This window comes from Pocillopora verrucosa, chromosome 10 (assembly GCF_036669915.1).
Source record: "Pocillopora verrucosa isolate sample1 chromosome 10, ASM3666991v2, whole genome shotgun sequence".
Classification (NCBI taxonomy): Eukaryota; Metazoa; Cnidaria; class Anthozoa; order Scleractinia; family Pocilloporidae; genus Pocillopora; species Pocillopora verrucosa.
This window is the reverse complement of record NC_089321.1, coordinates 8,665,488-8,693,067: the sequence shown is the minus strand read 5'-3', so window position 1 is coordinate 8,693,067 and position 27,580 is coordinate 8,665,488. Positions and strand designations below refer to the sequence as shown.

Below are 27,580 nucleotides of genomic sequence, written 5' to 3'. Positions count from 1 at the left end.
TTCAACAGGATGTCCACAAAACCATGTGGGATGAAAAGTGCTCGCCGAGGCGGTAAATTTCTCTCGAGATGACAGAGTGTTGCCTCAGGAATGGAAATTTCAATGAGCCGATAAAAGTCTGAAGATTGTTTGTGAATTTTCTTCAGGAGTACTGCACAAAACCTGCAACAAAACAGTCCTCCCACACCGGACGAGCCAAGAGTTTAAAGGAAACGAACTAATTCGCTCAGCTGATTTAGTGTGAAATTTGAATGGACGAGTTTTTTTTTTTTTTTCCATGGAAGCTTACAGCCGGGTTATGATTCCACAAGACAAAAATAAATGTGTTTGCCGATCACGAAACAAGGAGAGAATTGACAGCAGAAAAAAAATTCAGCAAAAAAAATTAACGCCAAGCTGACGGAGAATCCTACCACGTTTTAGCCTCAATCGTAGCTTTGAACTTAGGAAAACCTTTGCTGCGGCAGAAAATGGAGCGAATCTAAATGATTTCCAGGGAATTAAGAATTAAGAATTGACATTTTTTAAAATTATCTTGAAAGGAGAAAGGTGCATCAGGATAAATTGTTTATCGATCTAAAGATCGGGAAGTATCACAGCTCTGCCTTACTGGATGAAGTAAACAACTGCCTTACCGCTCACGCCTCAGCCTCAGCCCGACAGAAGAACTTCTTTCTTAGAGAACATATTATAAAACATCATAAAATCTTCCCTTACTTAAAAAAGCCGAGAGAAATTCGATAAAAAAGCACATGTAAAATTTCATGTCTTTGTGGATTTATTTCTATCACTGACTTCCGATGACTAATTCACAAAATATTTCTCTCTGCTCTGTTGGATATGAAATACCGTCTTACTTCGCTAATAAACTCACCTCAGCGTACTGTTTACCATACGTATGTACAACATTGCGCTCACGAGCTATCAACAAAAGTCTACGACATCTAACACATTACCTGAACGGAAGCTTAACGCAAAGGCTTACTTTGAACAATTACTAATGTCATACAAAGTCTGGTACTTAAACACTCATTTAACATTAGATAAACAATAAGGCGAACATTTAAAAGTTGTAGCTGAGGTCTCGAACAATTGTACAAGAAAAATGTACAACGATTAATTGTAACTTAGTTATAAAGAGCCAACCACAAATGCGTTGAACATGAAAATGTTTGTGCAGACTGTCTCTTTCTTCCGACGTTTGTCTGACATTGTTGCACAGACCACTCAAAGTTCTTTAGCAGATATTTCTTTTAATAAACATCTCTGTTTTTAACATCATCCTTAAGGTTCATATCCTCTCCACATAAGCAAGCAATGTTTTTCATGTAAGGCATAGGACACGCTTAATATTTTGCCGCATAATTTTCTTCTCGATCGCTTGAGAACAATGTGCAATCAGTGGTGTTGAGTTCATAGAAGACAGCGTTCATATCAAAACATCTTTGGCCGTGAAAAAAGAATACTGTCTCTCCTATTACTGATGTTGAAACCAAGCTCCTTCCATTCTCCAGACACTGAAAGCATAACTAAGCCGTTCATGAGCAATAAAGCAGCTGCTTGCTGTTGAGTTCGGATGCTTTTCGTTGTTGCCTAGAACCTGGCACAAGAAGTCGATGTAGCGCGCAGCCAAGCGCAATGTTTGTATCTTTGACAGCTTATCTGAAGGCAAAGTTGGGATGATTTTTCGCAACTTGTTGAAGGCTTCGTTCAATGCTTGCGTTCTTTGTCGTTCACGAACGTTAGCTACGGTTCTCTGATCGCCTTTACCATGACTATGGTCATGCATATGTGCGGGATGAAGATCCTTGCGTTTCGATTTCGAATTACTTGATGTTCTGTACTTTCTACTTGATTGAGTCATGGCGAGAGACTTCTCATAATGCGGGAGCCCCATAGTCGGAGATTACAACAAGAAGCTGTTAACTGTTCGATTAACTTAAGCTGGACAAGCTTAACCAAAGGGCAACTATGTCTGTGAAAGCGACCCGAGTTCAAGTTAGAACTTAGCTCACCGTCAGCCAACTTGGTAAACTAACGTAACGCTATCGTCCAGAGACAGTTATGCAGGTATGGGCTAAAATAAACACGCCCTATCAGCTTTCTGTGGCGGGCCGTCAAGTTGTCTAATTACGTTCACTCAGCTGTTGAACCCTGCCAATAAGATTACAGCACCATGTGTCAATGGATACTTCAAATTTAATTAATAGTTTGCCTTATCTGCAGTAATTGGCAATAAATGTGATATTTACAAACAGCTTCGGCCCGACAAGGTGAGAAACACAGGACTTAAAACGAGCCGGCCTTGGGTGATGAAAATGACTCAAAGAGAAAACGGAACTTGCTTTAACAAACACTTTACAACTTTCATAAAAAGCTCCCGCACAGGGCTTCCATTTTAAAGTGCGTATAATTCCTTGAAGACAAATTATTCCTCTCTTGAAAAAGTCTTTTTATTAAAATACTTTCTTTGCTCTGAGTTGGTTTTTAAATTTTAACTCCGAGGTGCGCGCTTCGTTTCCGGAAATAGACTCTTTGTCAACAGCGGGAGTCAGTGCTTGAAGTTTGCCGAAGAATTTTGTGAGCCTTCAAATAGCTGATAGATATATCTGTATCGATTACTAGGTCAAGAACAAATGCCCCCTGCAAAAGTCTACATGAAGAGGAGAGACACAGTGTAGTGGTTTTGTGAATATTAAAAAGAGAACTTTCCAGTGAATGTATATTGATAAGCCTGACAAACTGAGGTACCGGACTGTGTTCAATAGGCCGTGATGACAGAATGGTCCTGACCGCCGCTGATATGCGGGAACTTTTCCGATTGCCGGTGTTCAGTGGTCAGGAGTAGAATTACACTGCATTTCACGAGCAATTCATGGTCTCGTTACAAACTCTTCAGAGAAATTAACACACTCAAGGGCATGCGTACATAACATCTTATAACACAATGGGATGTAATAAAGTATTCATTGCCTGCTCTTGAGTTGCGTTTTGCGGCAATCGAGTGCATTTGGAAAACGCTTTAGTATCTAAAATACACAGGCTTTGTTTGATCTACATGTATGGAATTCAAGCTAGATGCTATCTTTAAGCTCCTCAAGTTGAGTGTACAGCATTCAACAGTGACATTGTATACGAAGATGAGATATGTATTACACCTTTCACAAGGTTGCTACGTGGAGTTTGATGAAGCCACCAGATAAACCGAACCTGCCACGCTGAACAGTAACCAGGGGCCGACGAACAAGTGAAGTGAAGTTTGTTTTGTCTAATTCATACAAAGAACCATGAGGCAGCTGTTTTAGTAATTAAGGAAAGAATGCCTTATTACACAAACAAACCATAGAATTATCACAGGTAGATAATAACTACATTAATAATGTCAATTCTTCAATTTTCGAAAATATCTTTTAGCATTCTGATCAAATGAAGCGAAAGAAAACGTTCGGATATCAGATAAATCGCTAAAAATTATGTCCAGACCGAGCCACCTTTGTATTTTAGACAGCCGGTGACATCAAAAGTAACTCTAAAAGTGAATTCTTCTTTGGTGGTGGTCATCAGTAATGACCAACTAGCTAACATAAACATACTGCGCTTTTTCAACTAACTGTCCGAAGACAAAGGACGGCAGCAATGAGAAAAAATAAAGAAAATGGTGTCAACGAAATATCTAGTCATTCTACAATTATCATCTTTACCTGATTAGTACATTAAAACTGGTGATTCCTCGGCCTATCCTCCTGTTAGCTTTTTACTTTTTCTTTACTTTTCAGTGTAATCAAATGTGAGTGAGTACGTTCAGACAACAAACACTCCAGCAAAACGTAAATATAGAATCTTGGAACCTTCTGGAGAAGAGAGATGTGTTCGAGAAAGTTCGAAAACTTGTGGGTTGTGCGGAATCACGCAGTTAAGTTTGACTCAAAGTAAAGATAAGAGATAAGTTTTGGTTGCAACCATAAATGTAAAGAAAGTTTCGAAAAACCAAGGATTAAAAAAAAAAATCAGGACTCCACCGGATACAGTAGAGATAGAATACGAACAGATTGCTGCTGAATAAAACGAAATTAAAACATCGATAAAAAAAGAAAGTTCTCTTAGAACTTTGGTTTCCCTTCCAGACCGAGAAGTTTGAACTAAAAAAGGCTCGAACAAAGTACAGTAGGGTATCGTTTTCCGGATCTTCCGCCTTTTGTAACAGTGTCCCATACTGTCTTATACTGTGAAAATGTTTGGAGATGTTTTTAGATCAGTTTACGGGTTTTGTTTCGCAATTCGTTAAGGAGGCGAATTGAGTTTTTAATTTCAACATAACTTAAAGCTCACCGTAGGAAAGTCTTCTTTTCGTCTCATAAAGTCGTAAATCAACCGGCTAATCGAAGTTGTAGAAGCATGAGGTAAAATGTAGCTACGCGCTTAAAGGAAACAAGAAAGATTACCTCGTAAGCTACCACGGTGCCGATCTATAGTATAGTGGTGTTAACAGTATCCATTACACGGACACTAAGACGAAGACATTCCTTTAATTTTTAAAAATTACATTGAGAAAAAACTTTTGCTTGGCAACTGATTTTCCTAAGTAGAAATAAAGTGGAGTGCAATTCTTAAGCAAAGTAAAGCTGATTTGTAGCTTGGAGATTTTTTTCCTGCTCATTAAATTTGACTGCTTTCTGGTTTGCTGCTGTGGAAAGAAGTTTGTTGTGAAGAGGCTAAGAAAAATGTGAATGAATGGACCGTCCACCGGAAGTAAAAATACTGGTCATAGTTAGGAAATGGCGGTTGTGTACAGAGGTGGCTGTAAGTGAAGGGTCGACGGTAGCAAAGTTGGCTCAGTCTAAAACGGATAAACGTAACTTCTATTCGATAAGTTTTCCTCACATCGCAACAATCTTAAGAAAATACAAAACATAACTACAATTGAGACAACCTGATTCATAAACTACCAGCATCTCGTCAACAGCCATCACAACCATACTAAGGAATCGGAGACAACATAAGAAGATCAAACGAACCGAATACAAAGACTTAATTAACGCTACCGACGGATCAAAAACCGACTTACATCACTGTAACGTCAAGTGACTTGAATTTTGCACCTGATGACATCACGCTAAAACTGACCAATCAGATTTCACAAACAAGACTTAACGACTCGATAGACCAACAACTCCTCAACTCAGTCGAACTTGTATCAAGCGGCACCGTAGTAGGCGGTCACTCTGTATTTAGCGGTCAGTTGTCAAAGTCCAGAAATTGTCTGCCTTTAACCACTGTCATTTTCACTTCTATCAAGCGGTCGCGGTCACCTTTTACTTAGTCCCAACGGTCTGTTTTTATTGTTCTCCGTCTTTATTGAACGGTCACTGAAAGCGGAACCACTCAAATAAAACTAAGAATAATCTTCTAAGTAATATTTAGTCCATGTTTCTCTCCCAAAATCAAATAAAGTAATATTTTCGAGCGAGATTCTATACATTAAGTGTTCGATTATGGCATAGAGTACAGTTTTTTATCGTTTTTTTATGATACCCCTATCTATAGAACGTACACTAAGCAGTCAACCTGTATTAAGCGGTCACCAAGCTATCGTGATCGTTTAATGACTTTTCATCAATTAAATAATTTTTTATCATTTTATCCCGACTGTCTAGATACGCTCTCCATTAATTACTTTCAAATTGATGCCATCAGTAAAAAAATAAAGCAGTTTATAACATGATATTCATCTGCTTTTCAGTTTATAGCGACTTAGAAAGTTTCTTTAAGGAGTTTTGGTTTGAATTAAGTCGACATTCCAAGCGTTATACTTACAGGGAAGAACCCTGTGTGAAAAATAATTCTTAACGTTGGTGGCTGGCTGAGGTACTGCAAATTTCATTTGTTGCTTTTGCCGGCTAAATTATTTGGAAAACTTAAAAGTAGGCTGTGATAGTGGCATCAAAGAAAATCGGCAAACATAAAAAACCAATGAATTTGTATACTCTTCCGTATTCCTCTTCACTTACAGACAGTGTGAAGTGCAAGTGCTAATGTTAGGGACTGAAATATGACTGAAATATGACCACCGCATTGCTCCAAGCCCAATCTCGATTATGAATATATTGAGATTCGTTTAATAGTTCATTTCTGATACAAAGTAAACAGCACTGCCCGTGCTTTAAACCCAGGGATCACCAAAGAGCCAGCTGATGATGACCTGCACTAAGATGGATTCCTCCAGATTGCCGCTAAAACCAGACCATTCCTCAGCACAGCAGCATGAGACAGGGCTGCGATGATAATTGAACAAGCCATGGAGACATAAAACCGTGGCTATCACTGCAAAAGTGCATGGGTCCTATAGTGATGAGAGTATCGAATGCTATAGAAGATGAAGCTGGGCGAGTTGGTACATAGTTAATGATATTCAACCGAGCGAAAAGATCAGCCTGGTGACGAAAGTTGCTGACCCACCCAGTCAGAGCTTATTCAAGTTTCCTTAGCATGAAGTCGCTAGGAGTTAGGGTTAGGGTTAGGGTTAGAGCTTATTCAAGTTTCCTTAGCATGAAGTCGCTAGGAGTATCGCCCCTCCCCCTAGGATGGAATGCCAGGCCCTCGCAAGGTTCGACTAACATTTCACCAAGCTTTCCTGGTAATTCGTCGTTACTCATTCATACCCTTGGATGGATAAAGGCACTGTGAGAGCGAGGTCTATTTCCCAAGAATACAACACGTTTACCCAACCAGGTATCATTCCCAGACCTCTCGACCTCAAGTCCATCGCACTGAACATTTGGCCGTCGCGTCTCGCGCGTCCCACACAGTATCAACGATAAAACTTCTCAATTACAAAACTACTTTGTTTTTTCTTCCAGTATTTATCTAACATCGCCTTGTGTGATAATTTTCGTGTTTAAATGTATGTCTCTTCACTTGCAAAGCGTTTGAGGTAACCAATTGTTTTACAATAGTCGTTAGACATGAAATACTCGGTTACAAACGCTTCACTGAGTGAAATAATAAGTGAGATAACAAGCGTACGTCTTCAGCTAAATCTAAATTTTCATTTTACAAAGAGACTCTCTCTCCCTAAGTGCAAAATATAAATATTTTTAAACAAAACTTAATTACCAGATAAGAGTACACGCTATCTCTGTTTACGTAATTTACAAATCAGCACTTGACATGGAATCTTAAACCACTAAAGCACTTAAGAATACAAAAATTGGGTTGTGCTAATCAGTCAAATATATTAAGGGTGGAATATTTGTTATTTCATATACCATCAAAAATACTTTAAGTCTGAAGTCTCGAGTGGCGTACCACTGACACTGATTAAATCCTCTTGATTTGAGAACTTGTTCAAGTGGTGCAACCTCGATGAGATTGATGTTGAACGCACGACTGGGTAAACTCATGGTTAAGCGAACATTTCAAATTCAGTGTAAGAGCTTCACAGAAAGATTGACCATTTACGGGTTTTGAGTATGAAACGAAACCTTCACAATAGTTTAAAAGTACACGCTCCTTATTTTAGACAATGAGCACTAACAAATACGGAAAGTAAACGCGAGGACTACCCTTTGCAAAGTAATCTCAGTTTTTGCTTGCTGTTTATCCATCCTTTAGTAGTCTGGCATCTGGGGTTGAAAGGCGGCAGGTAATGAATTATTTTCTCACTGTAGTGGTTTGTAGTTTTCAGGGGATTCTGCGGATACCAAGTTTCTAAATACTGATGGCATTAGGAACCTCCTTAGGATCCAGGTATGGGTAAGGGAATGGTCGGCTCTTATTTCTCTCCGCGATAATGTCACTCACTTCCAACAAACGCTTCCTCAACCTGAAAGGTTAATAGATTGTCGAAATTTAATTACAGTGAATCTTTCTTAACTATGGTAGTTTGACATCAAATCGAGGGTGTAAATTACACAGGCTAGGTTACAATGCATACAGTAAACTTAAAGGCCGAACTCGTTGAGTGACAAAACGCCTTTGAGACTCTTTTCGGTGGGCAAATTACGTTATCAACTCAGTTGATAATACTAAATTACCCTTTTTTAAGAGCAGTATACATGAAGAGACTTGTCGCATTTAGCGACCGATTTCGCGTTGAGTCCAAATACTTTTACAGTACGACACTGAGATATCTGAATATCCAGTCGTGAAAAGTTGAAATCAAGATCAGCTAAGTTATTTTATATATTCATTTTATTTTTGGTATTACGGCAGTAAATGTCTCACTTTTCCACAGGCTTGGTTCCTCTTGGGTCGTACATGTATTGCACTTCAAAGTCACCAAGAGCGTTCGTACCGCGATCACTGAGTATTTTTGTCACAATAATAATGTCCAGCGTCATGTCTTTCACTGGAAGGGAGTCAATGATATCCTTTTCTGTCAGAGGTTCCTAAAACATGTATACAACCCGTTAGTACAGTTCCACTTGTCGCTTTTTTTAAAAAATGTATTTAGCTACCTGTTACGCCTACCCGCCTCTTATAAACAGCGCTTTTCGATTAAGTGTCGTAAAATCAAAACCAAAGTGATCCTTACAGCCAATCAGAAGGAAGGAAAATATCTTAAAAAGCCAATGAGAAATCAAAGTAAAAAAAAACAAATTGCCTAAAGCGCGGGAAAACACGCGTGACTAAGTCGTGATTGGTTTGCTTTAGGATCTGATTTGACCAATCACAGAGCGAAGTTAAGCAAAACCAAGGTAATCCCGGAGTACTATAGACACTCAGTTAAAACTTGATCCAAATTTGCAATCCTTGTGCTATCCTAAATTAAAAATTGGGATTGATTCTCTATGCATCTTTCAGATCTTTTCTTTGCTTCAGGTGTAACTTTCTCGGATCTCTTTCTTTTTCCGCGTTCTTAACAGTCCATTAATCTATGCCATTTAAAGAATCTTATGATTTAAAAATTACAACAAGAGTGACAAAATTAAAAACAAAAATTTTGAAAATAGGGAGAGCAAAATATCTATAACATCAATAATCATCTAAGCGACCATCCCAAGGATAGAAACAGACTGAAGCCGCAAAATTACCTTGCTTGTTGGCGGTTTCCCACGTAAGAATGCAGGATAGTTTGGTGGAAAAGCATACTCATCATACTGAGCGAAATTGGCCGCAGAATGCCCCACGCTACTGATGAAGATAATTGTGGTCACTGCCTTGATCAAGTCTTCCAAATCTGTAAATTTTCCACCTCCAAAAACACCCTGTAAAACACACAAAAGCGTATCACCCTTTAAAAACCAAAAAGAGAGTTCTACAGTGCTCTTGCTGTGGCTCAATTGCAATTCAGTTATAACCTGAGAAAATTTTTGGAATCTACGGAGAATTAGTGGTACCTTGATTCCCAAGCCATCTTCTGGGTCAGCCAACATGTGTCCCCAGTTCTGGATTTCATAATCGTCTGTCAGTTTTTCTGGTGAGTCTGAAATATTTATAAATGAGTGTAAACTGTAACCATTTTGACTAGAAATCAAGTGATTATGGAAAAACCAAAACCAAAGTTGTTACAGTGGCTGGTCGGAATAAAGGTTCACATTGTGATTAGCCTATGAGAATTCAAAGTGAAAACAAGCACACTGCTTCAAGAATGGAAAATAGCGAATGTCCAAGTTGTGATTGTTTGTAGCTGTGGATCTGATTGGTTGAGAGGATTGCATAGTTTTGTGGACCAATCACAGAACACATTTAGGTAAAACCAAAGCAATCCCCCATATCACATTGATACCTAATCTAAAATTGCTCAAACATAGGACTTGACAACGTAGCAAAAGGAAAAATTATATCCACAAAATAGTATTTGCTCACCATAAAAAGCTTCCAAGACTTCTCGTACATAGGTATAAATGGCTTCATGAATGAGCAATGCATCATCTCTGTAGGGGTAGTTGGGAAAAGCTTCCTTGTCATCCACCTTAAAAACAGATTAGGACATTTTGACCATCACTCACTCAACTGTGCATAAAATTCTTCACATTTCATTAGGGGAGTCACATAAATAATTACAGATTAATTTAGTTAAGTTTGGTATCATAACAAGTACATAAATGCAAATGTGACAAAAGTACATGTACATACCCCTCGAGCTTCAAGATCAGAAGGAAGCCATCCATCAATATCCATTCTCCAGTTTTGCCAACTAGTAAAATTTCACAATAAAAAAAAAGTTTAGTCATGTCAAGATTACAAAGGTTGCATAGAAGCCTGAGTGTATGAAATGATATGCAAAGGGCTTGAACACTAAATTAAGAGCATATTTATTTACCACTGACTGACAAGTTCCATCAATCCACCTGATCCAGTTGTCATGGTGTTGTCAATCCATCCATTTGGTGCAACAAGTTTGGCCAGAGCAAGGCTAATCATAAACAGCAAACACATATTCAGCCAATTACATTACTTCTCATCATCATCCCCCATAGAACCTTCTCCTCTGGCATTCCAAGGAACAAGAGAAGAAATCAGCCTTCCAAATCATGTCTTCATCCTCCAAGGCTGCTACTTTCTTCTACTGCTCTGTGTATGGGACTTATATATTTATTTCATAAACTTGTAACCCCATCCAAGGTTGACAATCGGGTTTACAAGATCTCAAGACCAGTTAAAAATTTTTAACTTTTGGACTTTTGAGGGTTGCATAGAAAAGCTGGTAGAAGACATCCTGTGACAGTTAAAGCAAGGTTTCAACAACCACTTAGTTAGTGGCCCCCAAAAGTTGTGAGAAAGAAGGGGGCCACAGGCTCAATAGTAATTGTACAAACTACTGTGTGGTGCTGACTCTAAATAAGAATTGATCGATTAATTGAAGAAAGTATTGACAAACATCCACTGAATCAAAAACCTGTGTGCACATTAACAAAGTTCTGGTGACTTCAAGAGCTGCCCCCTTTCTCCCTTTCTACTAAGGAGAGAGGGAGAATTTTATTGGCTACATTCCACAATAAATGTTAGGTACTCACGAATTGATGGCCAGGAGATACAGAAAATGAGGAGCAAGCAGCCTGAAAACAGGATGTGATGGTGACAACTGACGATGAGTTCCCACGCAGATTGTTTCAGCTACCAAATGGGTGAATCCTATAAAAATGAATATGGTAAAAATAACTGCCTTAGACTTTCCATGAGATTTCTCTGACCATTGATTCCAACTTGCATCTACTTAAAATTCAGAGTGTGGTCCTCCACTGTCACATTGGCTTAACTGTTAAGTTCTAAATATACCTCCTTAGCATGATGGAAGGCTAAAAAAAGGGCCAAGAACCAATTAAGATGATGCATCATAGTGACCACTCAAGGCCTGCCCCCATACCCCATCAGAGAAGCAAAGAAAAATTAAAGGATAATGGTTTACGTCTCTCCTATCCTTTCATCAGAGTTTGTCTTCTGTTTTAAATTTATTGCAAATATTCCTTACCAAGATGAGTGCAGGACTGATGAAAAGCTGCATCAGAATTGTTATAGTACATCTTGGCAAGCATCCAGGTGTACTTGGGATCACTTGGCAAGAAAACCTACCATTAACAACAACAACAACCATGTCAACCTGAGTATTTATTTCATCAGTCATACTACATGTAGCTTCATGGGGTCCTGAGGCCTTATAACAAAAAGGTTTTACTATGTCCATGCTTGTAATTTAGTCTCACTCTTAAGGCTCATAAGTCACTGTCAGAATTTCATCCAATAATGACAACCTTATTTTTCATTTTTCTTTTCAGTTTTTGAGTCTCTGAGACTTAAGTAGCAAACTTATACAGACTCACTGGATTGTCATCAGCTGGCTTCTGGAACAACTGGATTGCAATGGGCATTAGCTCGTTTCTGCCATTGACAAAGAATAAAGCCATTGGTTTGCAGATCTGAGGGAAACAAATTCATCACAATCAGTAAAACTAAGGATGCTATTCGATTTAGCTGTGTAAGTATTTCTTGTAGAGTGATGTGGTAAATACAAGAGAAAGAGTCTCCAAAAAAATCAGTAGTTTGTACTTTCCTGGATTTGTTTATTTGTTGGTTTGTTTGTTTTTTGGTATCGCTTATCAAAATAACAACCAACTACAGAGTGAATTGGCTATCATTTCTTAGGGGCTGGATAGATGGATCTTTAAGTTTCTATAGTTTTAACCTAACTCACCACTCTGTTAAATCTACACATGATCTCTGTGAGTCTTTTCAGATTCACAATGTAGATCTTTTTATTCTTCATTGCCTCTTCCAATGTAATCCCTTCCAAGAATGGTTCCACCATCTCAGGTGTGACCTTGAAACTAGAAGATACCATTGTTATCATGACACAAATTGGATTTTTATTTAACAACCAACATTACAAAAGCAAATTAAAATTTTTAAATAAGTGAGTTATCTATAAAGCACTCTTTGATAAATTCAAGACATCATTCTTCTTGGAAATATGAAAAAAGTTTTTCTCTTGATCTCTAGTTTCTAGGGATCAATAATAAAAAATTATTGTATCCCAGTTTTGGCTTAAAGTATTCATTGACAGCCATAAATATGGAACATATGAGTTGAACCAGTGTTCAAGGTAGTCACACATAACCATGACTGTGGTCCAGTGGCAGATATAAACTTTCAGTGAAAAGCTAGATAACATTAACTAACTAACCATTTACAAAACTCATGCCCACTGATAAACTGTCTTACTTTTCAGGGATTTCCATGCAAAGTCTGATAAGGGTTGGGTTGCACCCTTGAAGCCTCTGACGACCAAAGTTTGAGTCTTCTTTCCAGTTAAAATAGCCCTGTAAAAAAAAAAAAAAAAAGGAAACCATGATCAACTTGATGCCAACCTGAATTTTTCTTGATTCAGTTTCAATCCAAGATGCATTTTCGAAAGATGTCCTTACATAAGGTAAGTTGAGGCTTCCTTTGTATAGATTGCTCATGTCATCTAATGTTTCCCAGGGATCAGAAGTTAATTTGGCCAGCTTACACTTCACAGCCAACTTGTACTTGGTCTGCTGAATATTCCACTATAAAGAAGAAATAGCACAACTATGCTTTACAACTGGCTCCAATTCTACTCCTAAATCATAATTAATTAAAATTGTGAAGGGGATACAAGAAGTAATAACAACAGAGACATAGGAGATATTCTCTGAATTGTTTCTTAAATTATGATTTCTCGGAGTGTTTGATTATGAAAAAGCTTTAATTAAGTCCGAAAGGGAAAGGAAAAGAATCAAGCTGTATTGCAATCAGCTCCATCTCCAATATGTTTAAAAGAGGAGATGTTAGTTAAACGTGAATATTCCCATTATAAGGCTGTACTTGGCTAAGTCTGTAAATCGTTATGAATTAATCTGTAAATCACTATGAATTAACAGGTATCATGTTCTTCAGTATAAATTATTAAAAGTGAATTTTTCCATTATAGTGCTGAACTTGGGTTAGTCTGTAAATCGCTGAGAATCAACAGGTGTTATGTACCTTTTCAATACAATAACAGCTAATATTATTGTCGTGTTTAATGTTTTTGTTGGATTTTCTTCTGATGTTCAGAGCTTACGTCAAACTTCAAACAATGCTCTCAATACCGAAAGAAGGCAAATGTGTCAAGTAAACAGAAATATTGAGGACTGCATTGATTCAGAAGAATGAATTTAAATTCAAATGGTTGCATACTCAAAATAGCTGTTCTAGTAATTAGAAATCTCTCGCCTGAGTACAAAAAACAAGCCAGGAAAAAAATTAACCAAGAGAAATATTTCTTCAGGTAAACAAGTTGAGTTTTTTAAGTTAAGTTATTAAATTAAGCTTCCAGTTACCCTACCAAACGAATAAATAACTAAATAAATGTTCACTTGCTGATACCAATACCTTGTAGTCGTTGCTAAAACTCTCGTCACGGGGACAACTTTCGATCTACAACCGAAAATAATAAGAAGTCTTACTTTTTGGTTACGTAACTTACTTAACCAACCATTTAATTACATTTAACCTAATAGCTGAGTAAAGAAACCCATAGTTACATAACTTTGGTTATCTGCGAAATAGTTTGCTAATGTTTAAGATCAGTTGCGTAACGGCGATTGTAAATGCCCCAAAACTTGCCACGAAATTGCAAGCCAGCGATAAAGAGTCTTCATTCTTGAGGACTAACAGAGTACAATAAAATAAAACAGATTTCCACAGCAACACTAATTGAGACTGTACCACTAACCTGTTTAGGAATGCCTGGAGCTTTACGCGATAATCGATAAACGTCTCTCTTATCCTCTAATTCTTTCTTCCGTTGTTCTTTGCATTCGTCAAACTGTGGCAGTACACAGTCATATTCTGTCAAAACTAACTTTCGTTCTGCTTTCACCCATCGGTTACAGGGAAAGATCACCTCGTCGGACCCAGGATGAAGATTCTTCACTTTAATCCATTCCACATACCAGTCGTCACCGATACCACTGTCGTCCCTCCAGATTTCAATTTTATGCAAACGACCAGGTGGCAAGCCGCAGTGAACTTTAAATCGGTCCACGGAACCCTTCTCAAAATCGTTCTTCCATTTACAGTCGAGGTTCAAGTCACGCGAACGAGTGCCATCTTCGTTGTACAGAGCGCTGAAAACATTAGCGTCTGTTCCTGCTCCTTTCACATCACCGGTCTTGACGATTATTTCACAGTCAGGAGGTAAACCGCTGCATGAGTTTCCCATGTTGATGCACTTTGCTGTACAGCGAGAAGAAAGTCTTCTACAGAGTAAGTGATCCAATCGTTCTTTCCCTTCGGCGCTAATTAATCTTTCGAACTTACAATCTCAGTGTCAAACGCACAAAACCAAACAAAATCTCCACCGAAGGCGAGGTGATCTAAGAATTAAGGTTTGGCCAGGGATTTCTGAACTTCACGGAGTAGCCGCGATAGTTTTTCTCTCTTTCGCTCTTCAAGAACTTCTGCACGTACGTCAAATTCTTACAGAGGTGTTACGGAATTTTGTCATTTAGCTGTAGTGACGTCACAGCTGATTATCTCCTACGGAGTGTTATTCCGTTGCCAACCCACAGTTGTTTATGAGCACGGACGCGTACAAGTAATCATACATTCATATTTCAATCGATTAAGCTTTACCTCTGACTGCGTAACATGGAATTTGACCTTGTCTAACTGAGATAATTTGAATTTTCAACGTTAGCCGTAATACTTGAAATCTGGCGCATATTCAATATCTCCATCCGGTTGGCCACTGAGCGCATCATAGTAGAGTTGATATTGCTTGTCTTTCAAAATACGGCGTGAAGGCGAATTTGTATTAACAGAAAGCAAAACAATACATTTACATCACACAAGACTGTGTCACAAGACATCTGACCCAAGGCTAGAAACATTGTTTTTAGAATAAAAGTCTTGATCACATTAACACTTGATCAAAATCAGAGATCTAATAGAGCAAAGGTTTCCAAAGGGAACTAATTATGCGAACAAAGCAACCAATAGAACTTTTACAAAATTATTGTTTCTTTTAAAAGTTTTTTTACAATTAAAAACCCACCTACTATCAAGAGAATGAGTTTAAATGAGCTATATGAAGGCAGTTCATGAAAAGCTGCACGAGTAGAAGAAACTAGATTTTTGAAGCCAAAATAATATTTAGGAATTGGAAATGGGTATTCCAGAAAAGTGTCACCTAAAGAGATTATGCTTAGTCGCAAAAAATCAATTTGCAAATATACTTCCTAATCCTTTTATCTGTTAGAATGGAGTGGATTTCGCTCATGTTCTAAGAAACACCATAGTGATCACAGACTCAATCACTCCAACGGGGCAAAGCCCTGGAGTTAACCAGTGCAAATCAATTAGTTGCCAAAAGCATCTTGTTTATTCACTTAGCATTAAAGAAAAAAAACAAAAAAAAAAACACTAAGCATAACAAACTATAGCTTCTAGGACTTTTTGGTACAAAACAACGACGACGACAGCAACAACAAAAACATCAACAGTGAGCACAGTTTCCTTTTATTCCCTATGTTCAATGTATGTAGTATCAAGGCTTTCATATCAACAAGCCTCACATGCCAAACACACACTGACTGATAAACATACATACAAGCTGACATGCCCGCTTCCAAACAGGCTTGTTGGGATGAAAGTCTCATTGTTTTTTTCCCTAAATCAATACATATATACTTATATGTATATAAGAAAAAAAAATTAAAGACTTCAAAAGGCACAAATATCATATACTTTGGTAGTAAATGTTTTACTGGTCAGGGCCTCATCAGTACAAAGTTATGCATACTAAGGCTAATTAAATTTATACAATAGGCTGCTAGGGTTCGTTAACTTGAAGTGTTACTCCATTGTTAGTGTTCCTCCTATTCATCCACCATTCATGATTGACATGTTTGCTTCATTGCATCTCTTAATTTCAAGAGCCTTGATCATCTTTCTAATGTAAAAAACATTAATGTTAGGATGTAGAATTTCCCATAAGACCTGGTTGAGCATGGGTCTTTTGCTGTGGTTGGTTAGATGTGGCTAGATGACAATAGACTGTTTTTTTTAAATTCATTCATAGGTTAGGAAGCCCAAACCAGCAAAACATTTACTACCAAAGTATATAATATTTGTGCCTTTCATGGTACCATGCCTTGGTTGATATATATATAAAGTGTAAAATTTTGACTTTTGTAACACAGTGCTCGATACATAGGAGTAGAGCATTGTATATATTGTGGGAGGAAAAATACAAATAAACTACAAGTTCATCCCTACAGACCTGTTTCGTGGTTGCCCACTCATCATCACACGAAACAGGTCTGTAGGGATGAACTTGTAGTTTATTTGTCTTTTTCCTCCCACAATATATATATATATATATAATTATATATATATTGATATATAGCAAACAGTATGTGTATTACTTGATTATAACTTTTATTCTCACACAAATCGGCAAATAAACAAGGTGAGGATCACACTTTTGTCGTGGGTATTTTAAACAAATTAATGAACTTAAGTTGATAAATTTTATACCATACAAAAAACTGTTAGTACAAGTTTTTAAATTTATTTTCTATTTAATTAAAATGAAAAGAAAAAAAAATCTTGACATTTCAGAACTCTTGTATATGTAATTAAGGGTATCATTCTCAGGTATTTCTCCAATACCTTTGGTCAACATAATCAAATTATAGTGAATCTATCATTTATAACCTTTGCAGAACTTGACATTCTTCATTAAAAAATAATTAACACATTTCACAAAAACAAAGCAAAAAGCAAGCAACTATCTTTGAATTATATTCTAGCAGTAACTTTTCTATGAGATGCCAAATTCTGTCTGAGATTCTAGACCAATTTTAATGTTATTTTATCTATCAAACGGTATTCCAGATATTAATTAAAATGTTTAATGAGTGTACCTCACATGGTAATCATGAATGAACAAAACCTGCTTTATGGTACACAAAGCATTAGTAATCTGAAAGTCAGACATCTCTCAGATTTTGAGAGACTGACATTAAATACATTTCTTATCACAAAAAATACTGTAAAGATTTTTCCAATTTATGAGCTGTGTAGTTAAATAGTCATTTAAGGTGAAGTTATACAACAAGTACAAACAATCCTAAATTCTAAATTACTTATAACTATCCCTTTGGAAAGCAAGTTTTCCACCATTTTATACCATTTAATTCACAGTTGACAAACTCCAGCTGAGTATCAGATGCTTCTGAAGATGAAGTCAGTGAATGAGTTTTAGCTGTTACTCTGTGAAAAGGGAACAACAGGCTATAATCAGCATACATCACTTTGACACAAACATTACCATGGAATGGAATTGTCAGAAGAGGGCTCTATAGCCTATGAGATCCTTCTCCGATTTCCAACTAGTACAGGTCATAATCAGCACACATCAGCTTGAGATAAAGGTAACCATAAAAGCTAGGAACAGTCAGGGGGTCCATAGATTATATGACCCCTTCCCCTTTCCTTCTGGCATGATAGAGCAACTGGGAAACTTAGTAAGTAGAGACAGCAGCTTTGGAAAAACATTGTAATGTGCTCAATATTCATTTACATTGTATTGATCAAACATTTGACAGTGTATGGATATCTTTCACATATTTTTTTCCTGTTTTGCGAAGATCTTCATTTAGTGTCTTAATACTTAAGCATACAGTTACAGCAGCCTATACGGAGATTGGAATGACTTCAATAGCTATGATGTGCTCTCTCTGCTTGATATGCAAATAAGCATTTAAATTACATACGTTATGAGGAAAGCCAAATTGTATGACCAGCCACAGCAAACTCTCCTGAAATATCACAAAAAAAATTGCACTCACAAAAATGCATAAATATTGATAATAAGAGCACACAGCTTCCAAACTGGAAACAAAAAAATTAACAAATCAATTATTTTACCCAGAAAAAATCATAACATATCTACAGATCCAAAACCTGGAGAACAATGAAGAAATTCACCAAAAAATTACAGAAATTTATCAATCATTGTGTAAGATATATCTTGAAAATCAAATGATTTTAAAGGATATCCATTGAGGTGTGATGGTAAAGAACAGGACAGGAGCCAACAGAAAATCAGATCCTCAAGAAAAAGTGGAAACATATAAATGATATGATAACTGAATTTCCCACTGGCAGACCTGTCTACAGGTGTAGGGCAGGCATATAATGGTGAGAATCCTGCACAGTGTGTTCCATTTAAGGTAATTTTCAGTGCAATGAAACTTACTTTATTTTGTCTGCTTCTTTACCTCTGTACATTGTTTCCACAATAAATGTGTGCTACATGGGAAAGATACACAACATAGTGACTACTTCATAGCAAACAACACTTTACTTAAGTGCTTGAAAAAGTATGTGTAAAATATTAATTTACTTCTATTAAAAAAATACTTGTAGTTGTAACCAAGGAAACTCATTAGAAACTCAATAGAGGTTTTTCTTTGGCATATTAAATATGAGTGCAAAACTGTACTTACCTGCAAAGATTGCCCCTTTCAATTTATGGACACTACCAGGGTTTTTTCATAAATGTGGTAACATGAGAAAAGTGTAAACTAATTGGTGAGTTTACTGCACAATAGTACTACATCTGAATAACACAAAGTCAACAGGCCACTGAAATTTAGTCCAGGAATCCTCTGATCTATGAAGTTTAAGGAACACTATCTGATCCTGTGTTCAACTCTTCAACTCCCAGGATCCAATTGTAAATTCTCCCAACTAGCTGCTAAGCATTTCCTTGTAAATTAGTTACAAGAATTTGGTGTTCTATCAACGTAACAAATTCAACCTAATAAGTTTGAGCATTCTCATTACCTGCTTGGTGGATAAAGCTTGGATATTATGGGGAGAAGTTATATGCTAATAGCTTCTGGGAGTTGAAGGGTTAAATCAAAACTTGCCCCTACTGATCAACATACATGAAGACTTGACCGTGCTGGCACTTTTATCTTCCCTAGAATGTCTGGGTTGGCTACAACATATCCATTCCAGTTGACTTGAATGTTGATGTGATCCAAGCTTGCCTCAAAAAAGTTGGAATTGTTGACTAAAATAGTGCTCTGTTGAAATTAAAAAGAAGTATTCATAATCAATATCAGTTCCACCCACTTTATTACAACATTACTTTGAATTAAATTGGATTACTCTGTAAAAAAAACAGAGAGACACTTCTAAGAGAATTTGAAAATCAGAACTTTAGATATTAAAGAGCCTCTTAGAATGCAGCATTAGATCAGCAGAATTACAATGCAGTGATATGAAGAGTACCATTAGTAGTGGCCCCCAACAGGGAGGTACAGAGTTGAAACTTGTCAAAGCCTGATCACTCTATATTCATAATTTTTACAATATTTTTGACAGATTTACTTACAATTACCATGAAAAAAAAAAAAGAAAAAAAAAAGAAGACTTATGATCAAGATAAAAAAATAATGAGTTAATACATGGCTGGTGATTTCCTCTAATTGTTAACATTAGGAACATCCTTTTCATTATGTCTATTATTAGTATTATTATTATTTTTATTTTCATTATTATAATCATTATTATCTTTATTACCATGATCATCATCACTGTTTTTGTTGTTATTATTGTCACATCAAGATTAATACTCATGTTTATTCACTCACATTTATTATGATAACAGGATTTGAATAGTTTGAGCTTGGGATGCTAATATTTTTTGGTGATGCACCAACTAATTTGATTGAAACAGTTCTCGGGAAGAAAATCACCCCAACCACTGCGCAGATTGCCAGGCAAAGGAACACCGCCAGGACAAGGTAAAGAATACTGAAAAACAAGAAAATGCAGATCAGTAAAAAGAATACACCATCCCATCATTATAGCAATGCCATTATAAAAGTATTTCAAGTTCAAATAAAGTGATGCACTCGGCCAACCAGGATACAAAATATAATCAGCATGACTGTTCATATTCCTTTAGCTTCTTCTGCCTTTTTCCCTTACAACCTCAGCCATGAGATCAAAATGTTAACACTTGTCATGTGTATTATACACTGATCAAATTGTTTCAACAATCCTCCCCTTCCCCCCCCCCCCTCTCCCTTGACAACCCATGGGCATTTGATGGTTGTCTATGACTGGGGAAGGGGGGTGGAGAATTCAATCCTTGCCTGGCTAGGGTGAGAAAATTGAGCTGGAAGTGTCAAGTCTTTCCAACAGAAAACACCTGTTTTATCTTTTCATATTGAGGTGTTTATAAGGTAATGGGTTCACTTTTTCAAGGGAATGGATCAGAAAAAAATGTCAAAGAGGTCAAGGTTTTCATGCTTGGTCAATGAGTGAATCTCTGATGTTTCTTTTTACCATCAAATCCAGCACTTGAGGAAGGCATTTGAACCCAATTTTGACCCCAAGGAATGGGGCAAAGCATTCTTCAAAAGTTCAAATGCTCAGAAGGTAGCCCAGGAGGGGAGATGTTAAAGCTTTGAATCAATTGACTCACTACTCACTCAATATCATCTTATTCATTCAAATGCTAAAGGTGGCCCTCATTTTCCCGAAACATCCATAGGGCTTGAGGTTAACCTTTACATCATTAAATCTTTGTGGCAAAACTGGTAGGACCACTAACAAATTCTTAATTTCATTCATTTCCCCTTTATTATCTGCTTCATAGATTTGCAACCCATTTAACAACATATTTCTCTCTCAACTTAAGGGTGTTTTGACCCTTTCACTATATGCGTGATGCACTGAGTACATTGCATAATTTGAATATCGTGTGCTTCCATGACATACTCAGTAAGTGGAAAATTAGAGAGTCACTGTCAAATCTCTAGCAGTGGAGATGTAAAATACACTGGCCTCTTTAACTCAAAATAAATCAACATTTTGAAAAATGATAAATCCATTTGCTTTGGCAAAGGACTGCTCAGTGGAGTTGGCACTTAAGGGATCAATACTAAACCCATTAATAATGATGGTGAAGAATAGATCTGAGATTAGCAGTGTTCTCTCTGTATAATCACAACTTCATACTTTTTAGTTCTTTGGTAGTTCAAGGTTGACAGACCTTGCTGCGTGTGTGGTTGATATGGAGAAGGGAAGGGAGAGGGGAATGTTTTTTTGCACCCAAATTAACTTTCCTCTCTTCGTCTCCTCTGTATGCTAGCCATATATATTGTTAGGGGTCATAGGCCTCTTTACCAAGGCAGTAATTTTTATCATCTATGACAATTAAAAAACAAGATAATTTTTTCTTTTACATCCCCAACCAAGAAGGAAAACATTACATGAATGCCCAGAAGGAGTCCTTAAATAATGCTGCTGACCAGTTTAACGCTAAAGCTAGAGGCTTTTATCTACCTTGCAAATTATCAAAAAAATGCTCCCTTTTCTCGAGTTTACAAGCACTGCTCTCTAGGCTCTGCTTTATCCTCGATCCTATGTTCTAAGGTGTTTTGTATTATCTGCGCATAGCACACTGAGCTCTGCATCCTTTTTTTTAAGGTGTTTTTGTATTATCTTTCAAGGAGAAGTAATATCATGATATAAAGTGACCTACGTTCTTCTTGGCTTGAGTCGTCTGTCTCTCACAGGAATTAGTGCTACTAAGTCATGTTCTTGCTCTAAATGAAAATAATAATGACAATCAAATTAATTTTTACTTTAGATTATTTGGGTCTAGTGGGCAAGTTACTGATTTCTTTCACTGATAACATAAACATACCTATACCCAATGTACTCTTGAAAGAATTATAAGTTACACTTTCCTTGAAATATTACCCTTCCGTCTGCTGTATTGGACCAACATAATTATTTACTTTAACATGTAGAAATGAAAAATATTAACCATCATTCACTATGATAATTATGGAGGAAACCGCAATGTTTAAGATACTAAGTCGAAAATTTGGGGCTTGACAAAGTAAGGCTCAACACCATCATGCGAAAATGAAATAATTCCAAATGCAAAAGAGGTTGAAAGTTTGGGTGCATGTACAATCAAAATGCACTCCGTGCCTTCTTGGTACTACCTACGACTAGTCGTATTTCTACACGGTCTCCATTTCACAATCTCCAGAATTTCAAGTAGTTCTGTGCATCCAAGTTTAACTTAAGTTTGATGGATAATAACAAACTGGGAATATGATATCCATATTTATCTAACAATTACAATATAATCAATTAAATATAAGTTCACTAAATAAGTTACAGTAAATGATAAACTAATGAAATCAGTCATTAACTCGTGATTACGTGAGACACAATTTCCTTCCTGGCAATCTAAATTGCATCACAATCACTCATGAGAAACATGCTTTTATCAAATCAAAGCAGCTAACCTTTTGTTAGTTTTCCAGATCCACCGCAAGTTGGACATGTTTGTGTGAAATTTTCCTGATCTGAAACAAAGTTCACTGGAGTCGTGCTGTCGAATGCTTCGTAACTATACACAGAACTAGATGGCCGCTCTGATACCTGACCATTCGTGGAGACATTCCCATCACTTGTAGGGTCAGACAGGATGTTTTTTTCAAACGACATTGCTCTCTGCCGCTCGAAACTCCGGAGCGAGCTTAACATATCCCAGACAGGTTTGTTTCACAACTTACGTGGACAGCGGCTGTTCTTCGTTACATCACTTTGCTCAAATAAGTCTGAGTAAAGTATCTTAAAGTACCCATGATCCCTTGAAATACGCCTCTTGTTACAACTATGGCGGCTTCCTCTAGTCTTTCGAGATTGAAGGTACATGTAAGTCTGATAGTTTTTTCTCCCTTTTTTCCTTAAGATTTGGGATTAAAAGGATACCAGAGTAATCAGGTTTGATTTATATCATCTTATTAGACAGTTAGACAGTCAAGAATCGGATTTTACAGTCACAGTAAGCGCTGCAACTCAACCAGACATTAACCCCTTGGCGCATTTTCCAGCGTCATTTGAAGTCAAGGAAAACAAAGAAAACTAGTGAGTAAGCTTATTTCACTTAAGCTTACTCGTCAAACCGCTTTCTCACCAGATTTCTTTCTCTCATTGAGCGACCACCATGCAATTTTGAGTATTGTATCTCACAAAGTGGTGGTAGGAGTGTCTTAAATCCCTTTTCACGGTCATCTCTTAGGCAAGTGTGATTCAGATTCGTTCACCCAAGTTACTGTATGTGGTGAATCTGTGTGTGGGTTAGGTTCAGTGTTGCAAGAATGTGACTGGCCTGGGAATAATCAAACACTTGTTATGATCTCACTATTTTTTCCCTTAAAATGATTGCACCATCCACCCCTAACACTGAACTGCCAACATGGATCAAACTGAATGTGTGTATCGCTCACCATTGGTGGGGTGTGTATCATTCATTCTGACACAGATAGGTGGTAAACTACATGTACTAATATGGGAGCAGGAAACAAGAATCCAAAGATAAATTGCAATGTAGGAGGTCTCATAGTTTGCCCTGAATTTGCAGGTGTTTCAGCCATTTGTGGGCTGTATGAAGAACAACCTCACTGTTTTAACCAAATTACAGGTAAGAATTGTTTAAAGAACAGGTCTCTACAATATATCGGTGCAAAATCTTCTCAAAGTTTTAATAATATGACTGAACCAAAAGAATGAGACTTCAATCACACAACCACATGAGACATTCAGATTATCAAGATTAGTGTATTTGCTGTAAATGCAAAATACCCCATCATAGGAAATTTTTTTAGTGCAGGTGTAGAGAAGTTTGCTTTGTTTAAAATATTTTGGATCAGTTTGATTTTATTTCCCTTTGTCTCAGATTATGATGATAAATGCAAGATAGATATCACTCAAATTGGTATGAAAAGTTGTAAACCCAGGAAATATCTTTGAAGCACAACATATTTATGTCTAATGTTATAAACTGTTCATATCTTGCTGTGCTGATCTAATTTTTATTGTCATGTAGTCAGTTGCAGTTCTAAGACGGGGATACATTGCTTTGGTTACAATTCTAAAAGTGATGTACTGTCACACTTTATTTGTTTAATATGTCAAATGACTAGGGGTGGTTATTTCATCAATTCATGTCCATGAATTACTTAAAAAAAAAAAACTCTTGCATGCAATTGATTGCTCTTGTAGGTCCCAAATGTGTTTCCTTGCTGTCATCGTGCCACAAAGACACCTCTTCCTCTACGTTATAAGTACATGGACCGATACCATTATGGAATCTACGCCAAGCAGCCTGCACTGGTGAAAGACTGCGCACTGGAGTCAGCCCGGCTGGCCATCGTGCGTGCCACCAAAACTAAGGAATTGTACATCGTGACAGCAGACATACCAGTAACCAGAAAACCATTAGGGAGCAAAATGGGAAAAGGAAAAGGCAAAGTCGATCATTATGTGGCAAATGTTATGGCGGGAAAAGTTCTCTTTGAATTCAATTGTGACAATGAAACCCAAGCCTTAGAAGCTTTTAGGCAAGCCACGCACAGGTTGCCAATGCGCACACATCTGAGAGTGAAACCTTCCGGGAAAAAAACAATATGGACTAATTTTTGAGATGCATGTGCAATGCTTAAATTATACACGGCCACCTTAAAGACTCTCCCTTGAGGAGGAACGTTTAACTAAGAAGCTTGCCATTTCTACTCATGAATTTTTTTCCAAGAATCGCATACAGGTTACACAATCTAAAAGTAAAGGTGTCTTGTAAGATGAATGTTGACATCATGCCTTGTTGACAATTTTGAAAATGCGTTCAGTTGTACGTTTGAAACAATGTTTTCCATATGGGAATGTGGGAGCAGGAGAATACAATCGAATATAACGAGATTATTCTGTACGTCGGAGTAAATTAACAGCTGAAGCGGTGAAATTTGATACGGAGAATTCTGTGTTGTATCTGGAGGATTCTCTGATCGGCGAAGCCAGATGAACAACCTCAACAGAAGCTCAATTTTCGTCGTTGTAGGTACTGAGACTCCGGGCAATTTATCCAGAACTTCTTTCTAAAATTGCACAATTAAACTCAAGATGTTAACCATTTTACCTTCTTTAAAGTAATGCTTTCAAAGATTCACGTGACGGCAACTTCCGTCAGGTTGTCGAAAGGTCAGTCACCACCGCCGCCAACAGTCATTCTCGGGCCCACTCTCACCTGGACGACCAAACTACACGGTCAAATGTTGTTTTTTTATATGCTTTTCCGTTGAGAGACGGAGAAGCAAAAAGTAATCCTTTCTATTGGTGCCAAAGACCCATCTTAAAATGGCTCTTGTTTTGTTTTGTTTTGTTTTTCTTTGAATGAGAGGGGAAGGTGGAATTTTACTGACAGGCTTCAGGAATATACAAGGTTCGCGAAATGAAGGATTTTCTGAACAACTGAGTTCGGAAACAGCGCACTCTCTGTCGTAACACCGATCGTGTTGACCAACATGAGACCAAACAAACTGTGAGGAGTGCATGGTTTAGTGTGAAGCGTGATAACTGGCATAGGAAACGGTGCGTGTTTTTAACGCGTGCGTGTGGAGCGTTGCGAGTGAAAAAGAGCGCAGTCTTACGCGCTCCCAGCAGCTTTGATATCCTACCATGGTCTTTAATTATGTTGTATTTATCAGTATTATTATTCAAGTATTATTATTATAATTATTATTATTTGTACCAGTCATTTCTTTTTTTTCTTCAATTGCGAGGAGCTAATAGAACATCAGCCCTCAAACTTTGAAGGATCTGTTCTTGTGATTTCAAAAGATCGGGAAGAGTTATTTCCTCAAGTGCAACTTTCAAACAAAATTTTTATTATAAAACTTGCATTCAAAACAAGCAGGAAACAAACAAACCCACGTGGATGCCTCAATAACTGTGGAATAACTCATTTGAATTTTCAGCGCAACCATTCACAACAGGGTTGAAAGTCTGAAACACCTGCGACAACGTACGATGTGATATATACTGGCTACGGTGAAATTACTCCCTGATACTGAAGCACATTCGTTAAGATTTCATTACTCGATACACTTTCCTAGGATTGTGTCCTATACCCTGGTTTACCAACAAACATGCTTGGTCAATATTAATAGAGCAATAAATTTATGTACTAGAATCTCCTTTTATTGTGGGATGTAACATTGGATTGCTACACTTAGAGCTTCCTTTCCTTTCGTTATTGCAAAGCAATATGTCTCCAAGATCAGAGTACGCAACAATTTTGTTTTTGCGAGAAGTATTTAGTCTCTCTGTTATCAGCCACATGGAATGGAAACGATCTTTATATGCCTTGTGGCTTTTTTTTTCTTTCCGGTTCTGTTTTAGCAGCAGTAACAGCTGGCACGGTTCGCTTCTTCGAACAGGCAACCAAGAGAGAGCTAATTTGACTAATTAAAATCTGTAAGGTCATTAGGGAACTGCTACCAAGTAAAAACAATCCGGTCAAGGGTAGAAAAAGCACATGTCCTGATCTTATCGCTTTTGATTTATTTCGTTTTTGCCCAGTAACGGCCACAGTTTGTTGATTTTGGCGTGAAATGTCCACTTGAAGTTAACTGTCGGAAGCCCTTTGCATTGTCTTACAGGATCCATGCTTGAACGATTGTGTAAAGCCGTCCACCTTGGCTGCACTTGCTGAAATGCCGAAACAATACCACCTTAATATGGATGCTTTATGCAGCTCCATGTGAAGAAGTGATTATTACTAATCACCGATGATTCCATCGTACCTGTGCAAACTTGTACAAGACTGGTGATTAGACAAAAAAGCTTAATATCGATCAGAAAATGTGATCAGCTATCAATAGACAAATAATTAGGCGCTAACAAGCTAGCTAATTAGCTAAGCATCCAGTCAGAGATTTGAGGAAGTCGCTTATTCCTTTGCGATCCGGATATGACATTTAGATTGACAAAGAAAGTTTGCAATGAACTTTTTTTGTTGACCAACACGTGCACGCAAGAGTTTGTTTGAAATGGCTTTCGCAGTACCCTGTTGAGGCAGTTTAGTGTTCGCACCTGTTTCATAATAACTCGCAATAAGACTTAGTTGAAACATTTCCGACCTAGATCTTATCTACTTAAGCCGTTATTAAACTGGGATTTTTTTTGTCGCAGCACCCAGTGTTTTTATCCTGGAGCACGCTGTCTTGCGACAGCTATTGGACAGGTG

At 37.3% G+C, this 27,580-nt stretch overlaps 4 protein-coding genes across 6 annotated transcripts; 1 reads left to right on the top strand and 3 right to left on the bottom strand.

The window, feature by feature from the left end:
- Window positions 1–1,477: 1,477 nt before the first annotated feature.
- LOC136283652 (twist-related protein-like) lies at window positions 1,478–1,897 on the bottom strand. The gene has a single exon (XM_066172842.1). The coding sequence runs from the start codon at window positions 1,895–1,897 to the stop codon at window positions 1,478–1,480; it is 420 nt and encodes a 139-aa protein (XP_066028939.1).
- A 4,924-nt stretch (window positions 1,898–6,821) lies between these two features.
- LOC131791690 (polyunsaturated fatty acid 5-lipoxygenase-like) lies at window positions 6,822–15,091 on the bottom strand. Its single transcript, XM_059109057.2, has 15 exons — window positions 14,180–15,091; window positions 13,837–13,881; window positions 12,864–12,989; window positions 12,661–12,758; window positions 12,134–12,266; window positions 11,763–11,858; window positions 11,414–11,510; window positions 10,959–11,076; window positions 10,265–10,357; window positions 10,078–10,138; window positions 9,808–9,913; window positions 9,339–9,424; window positions 9,033–9,206; window positions 8,224–8,387; window positions 6,822–7,822 (listed from the first exon to the last, which is right to left on the bottom strand). The coding sequence occupies exons 1-15, from the start codon at window positions 14,666–14,668 to the stop codon at window positions 7,708–7,710; spliced, it is 2,001 nt and encodes a 666-aa protein (XP_058965040.1). The 5' UTR covers window positions 14,669–15,091; the 3' UTR covers window positions 6,822–7,707.
- Window positions 15,092–15,945: 854 nt separating this feature from the next.
- Window positions 15,946–23,077, bottom strand: LOC131791683 (transmembrane protein 106B). 2 transcript variants are annotated; one of them, XM_059109046.2, is made up of 8 exons: window positions 22,800–23,077; window positions 22,019–22,082; window positions 20,118–20,280; window positions 19,407–19,547; window positions 18,713–18,765; window positions 18,228–18,272; window positions 17,642–17,724; window positions 15,946–16,399 (listed from the first exon to the last, which is right to left on the bottom strand). In XM_059109046.2, exons 1-8 carry the CDS (start codon window positions 23,038–23,040, stop codon window positions 16,392–16,394), a joined length of 798 nt encoding a protein of 265 aa, XP_058965029.2. In that variant the 5' UTR covers window positions 23,041–23,077; the 3' UTR covers window positions 15,946–16,391. The 2 variants fall into 2 exon arrangements, with proteins under 2 accessions (XP_058965029.2, XP_058965028.2); XM_059109045.2 differs by lacking the exon at window positions 15,946–16,399 and having other exon boundaries at window positions 16,807–17,724.
- A 57-nt stretch (window positions 23,078–23,134) lies between these two features.
- Window positions 23,135–25,470, top strand: LOC131791684 (large ribosomal subunit protein uL16-like). 2 transcript variants are annotated; one of them, XM_059109048.2, is made up of 3 exons: window positions 23,135–23,205; window positions 23,921–23,980; window positions 24,562–25,470. In XM_059109048.2, exons 1-3 carry the CDS (start codon window positions 23,173–23,175, stop codon window positions 24,979–24,981), a joined length of 513 nt encoding a protein of 170 aa, XP_058965031.1. In that variant the 5' UTR covers window positions 23,135–23,172; the 3' UTR covers window positions 24,982–25,470. The 2 variants fall into 2 exon arrangements, with proteins under 2 accessions (XP_058965031.1, XP_058965030.1); XM_059109047.2 differs by having other exon boundaries at window positions 23,146–23,211.
- The last annotated feature ends 2,110 nt before the right edge of the window (window positions 25,471–27,580 follow it).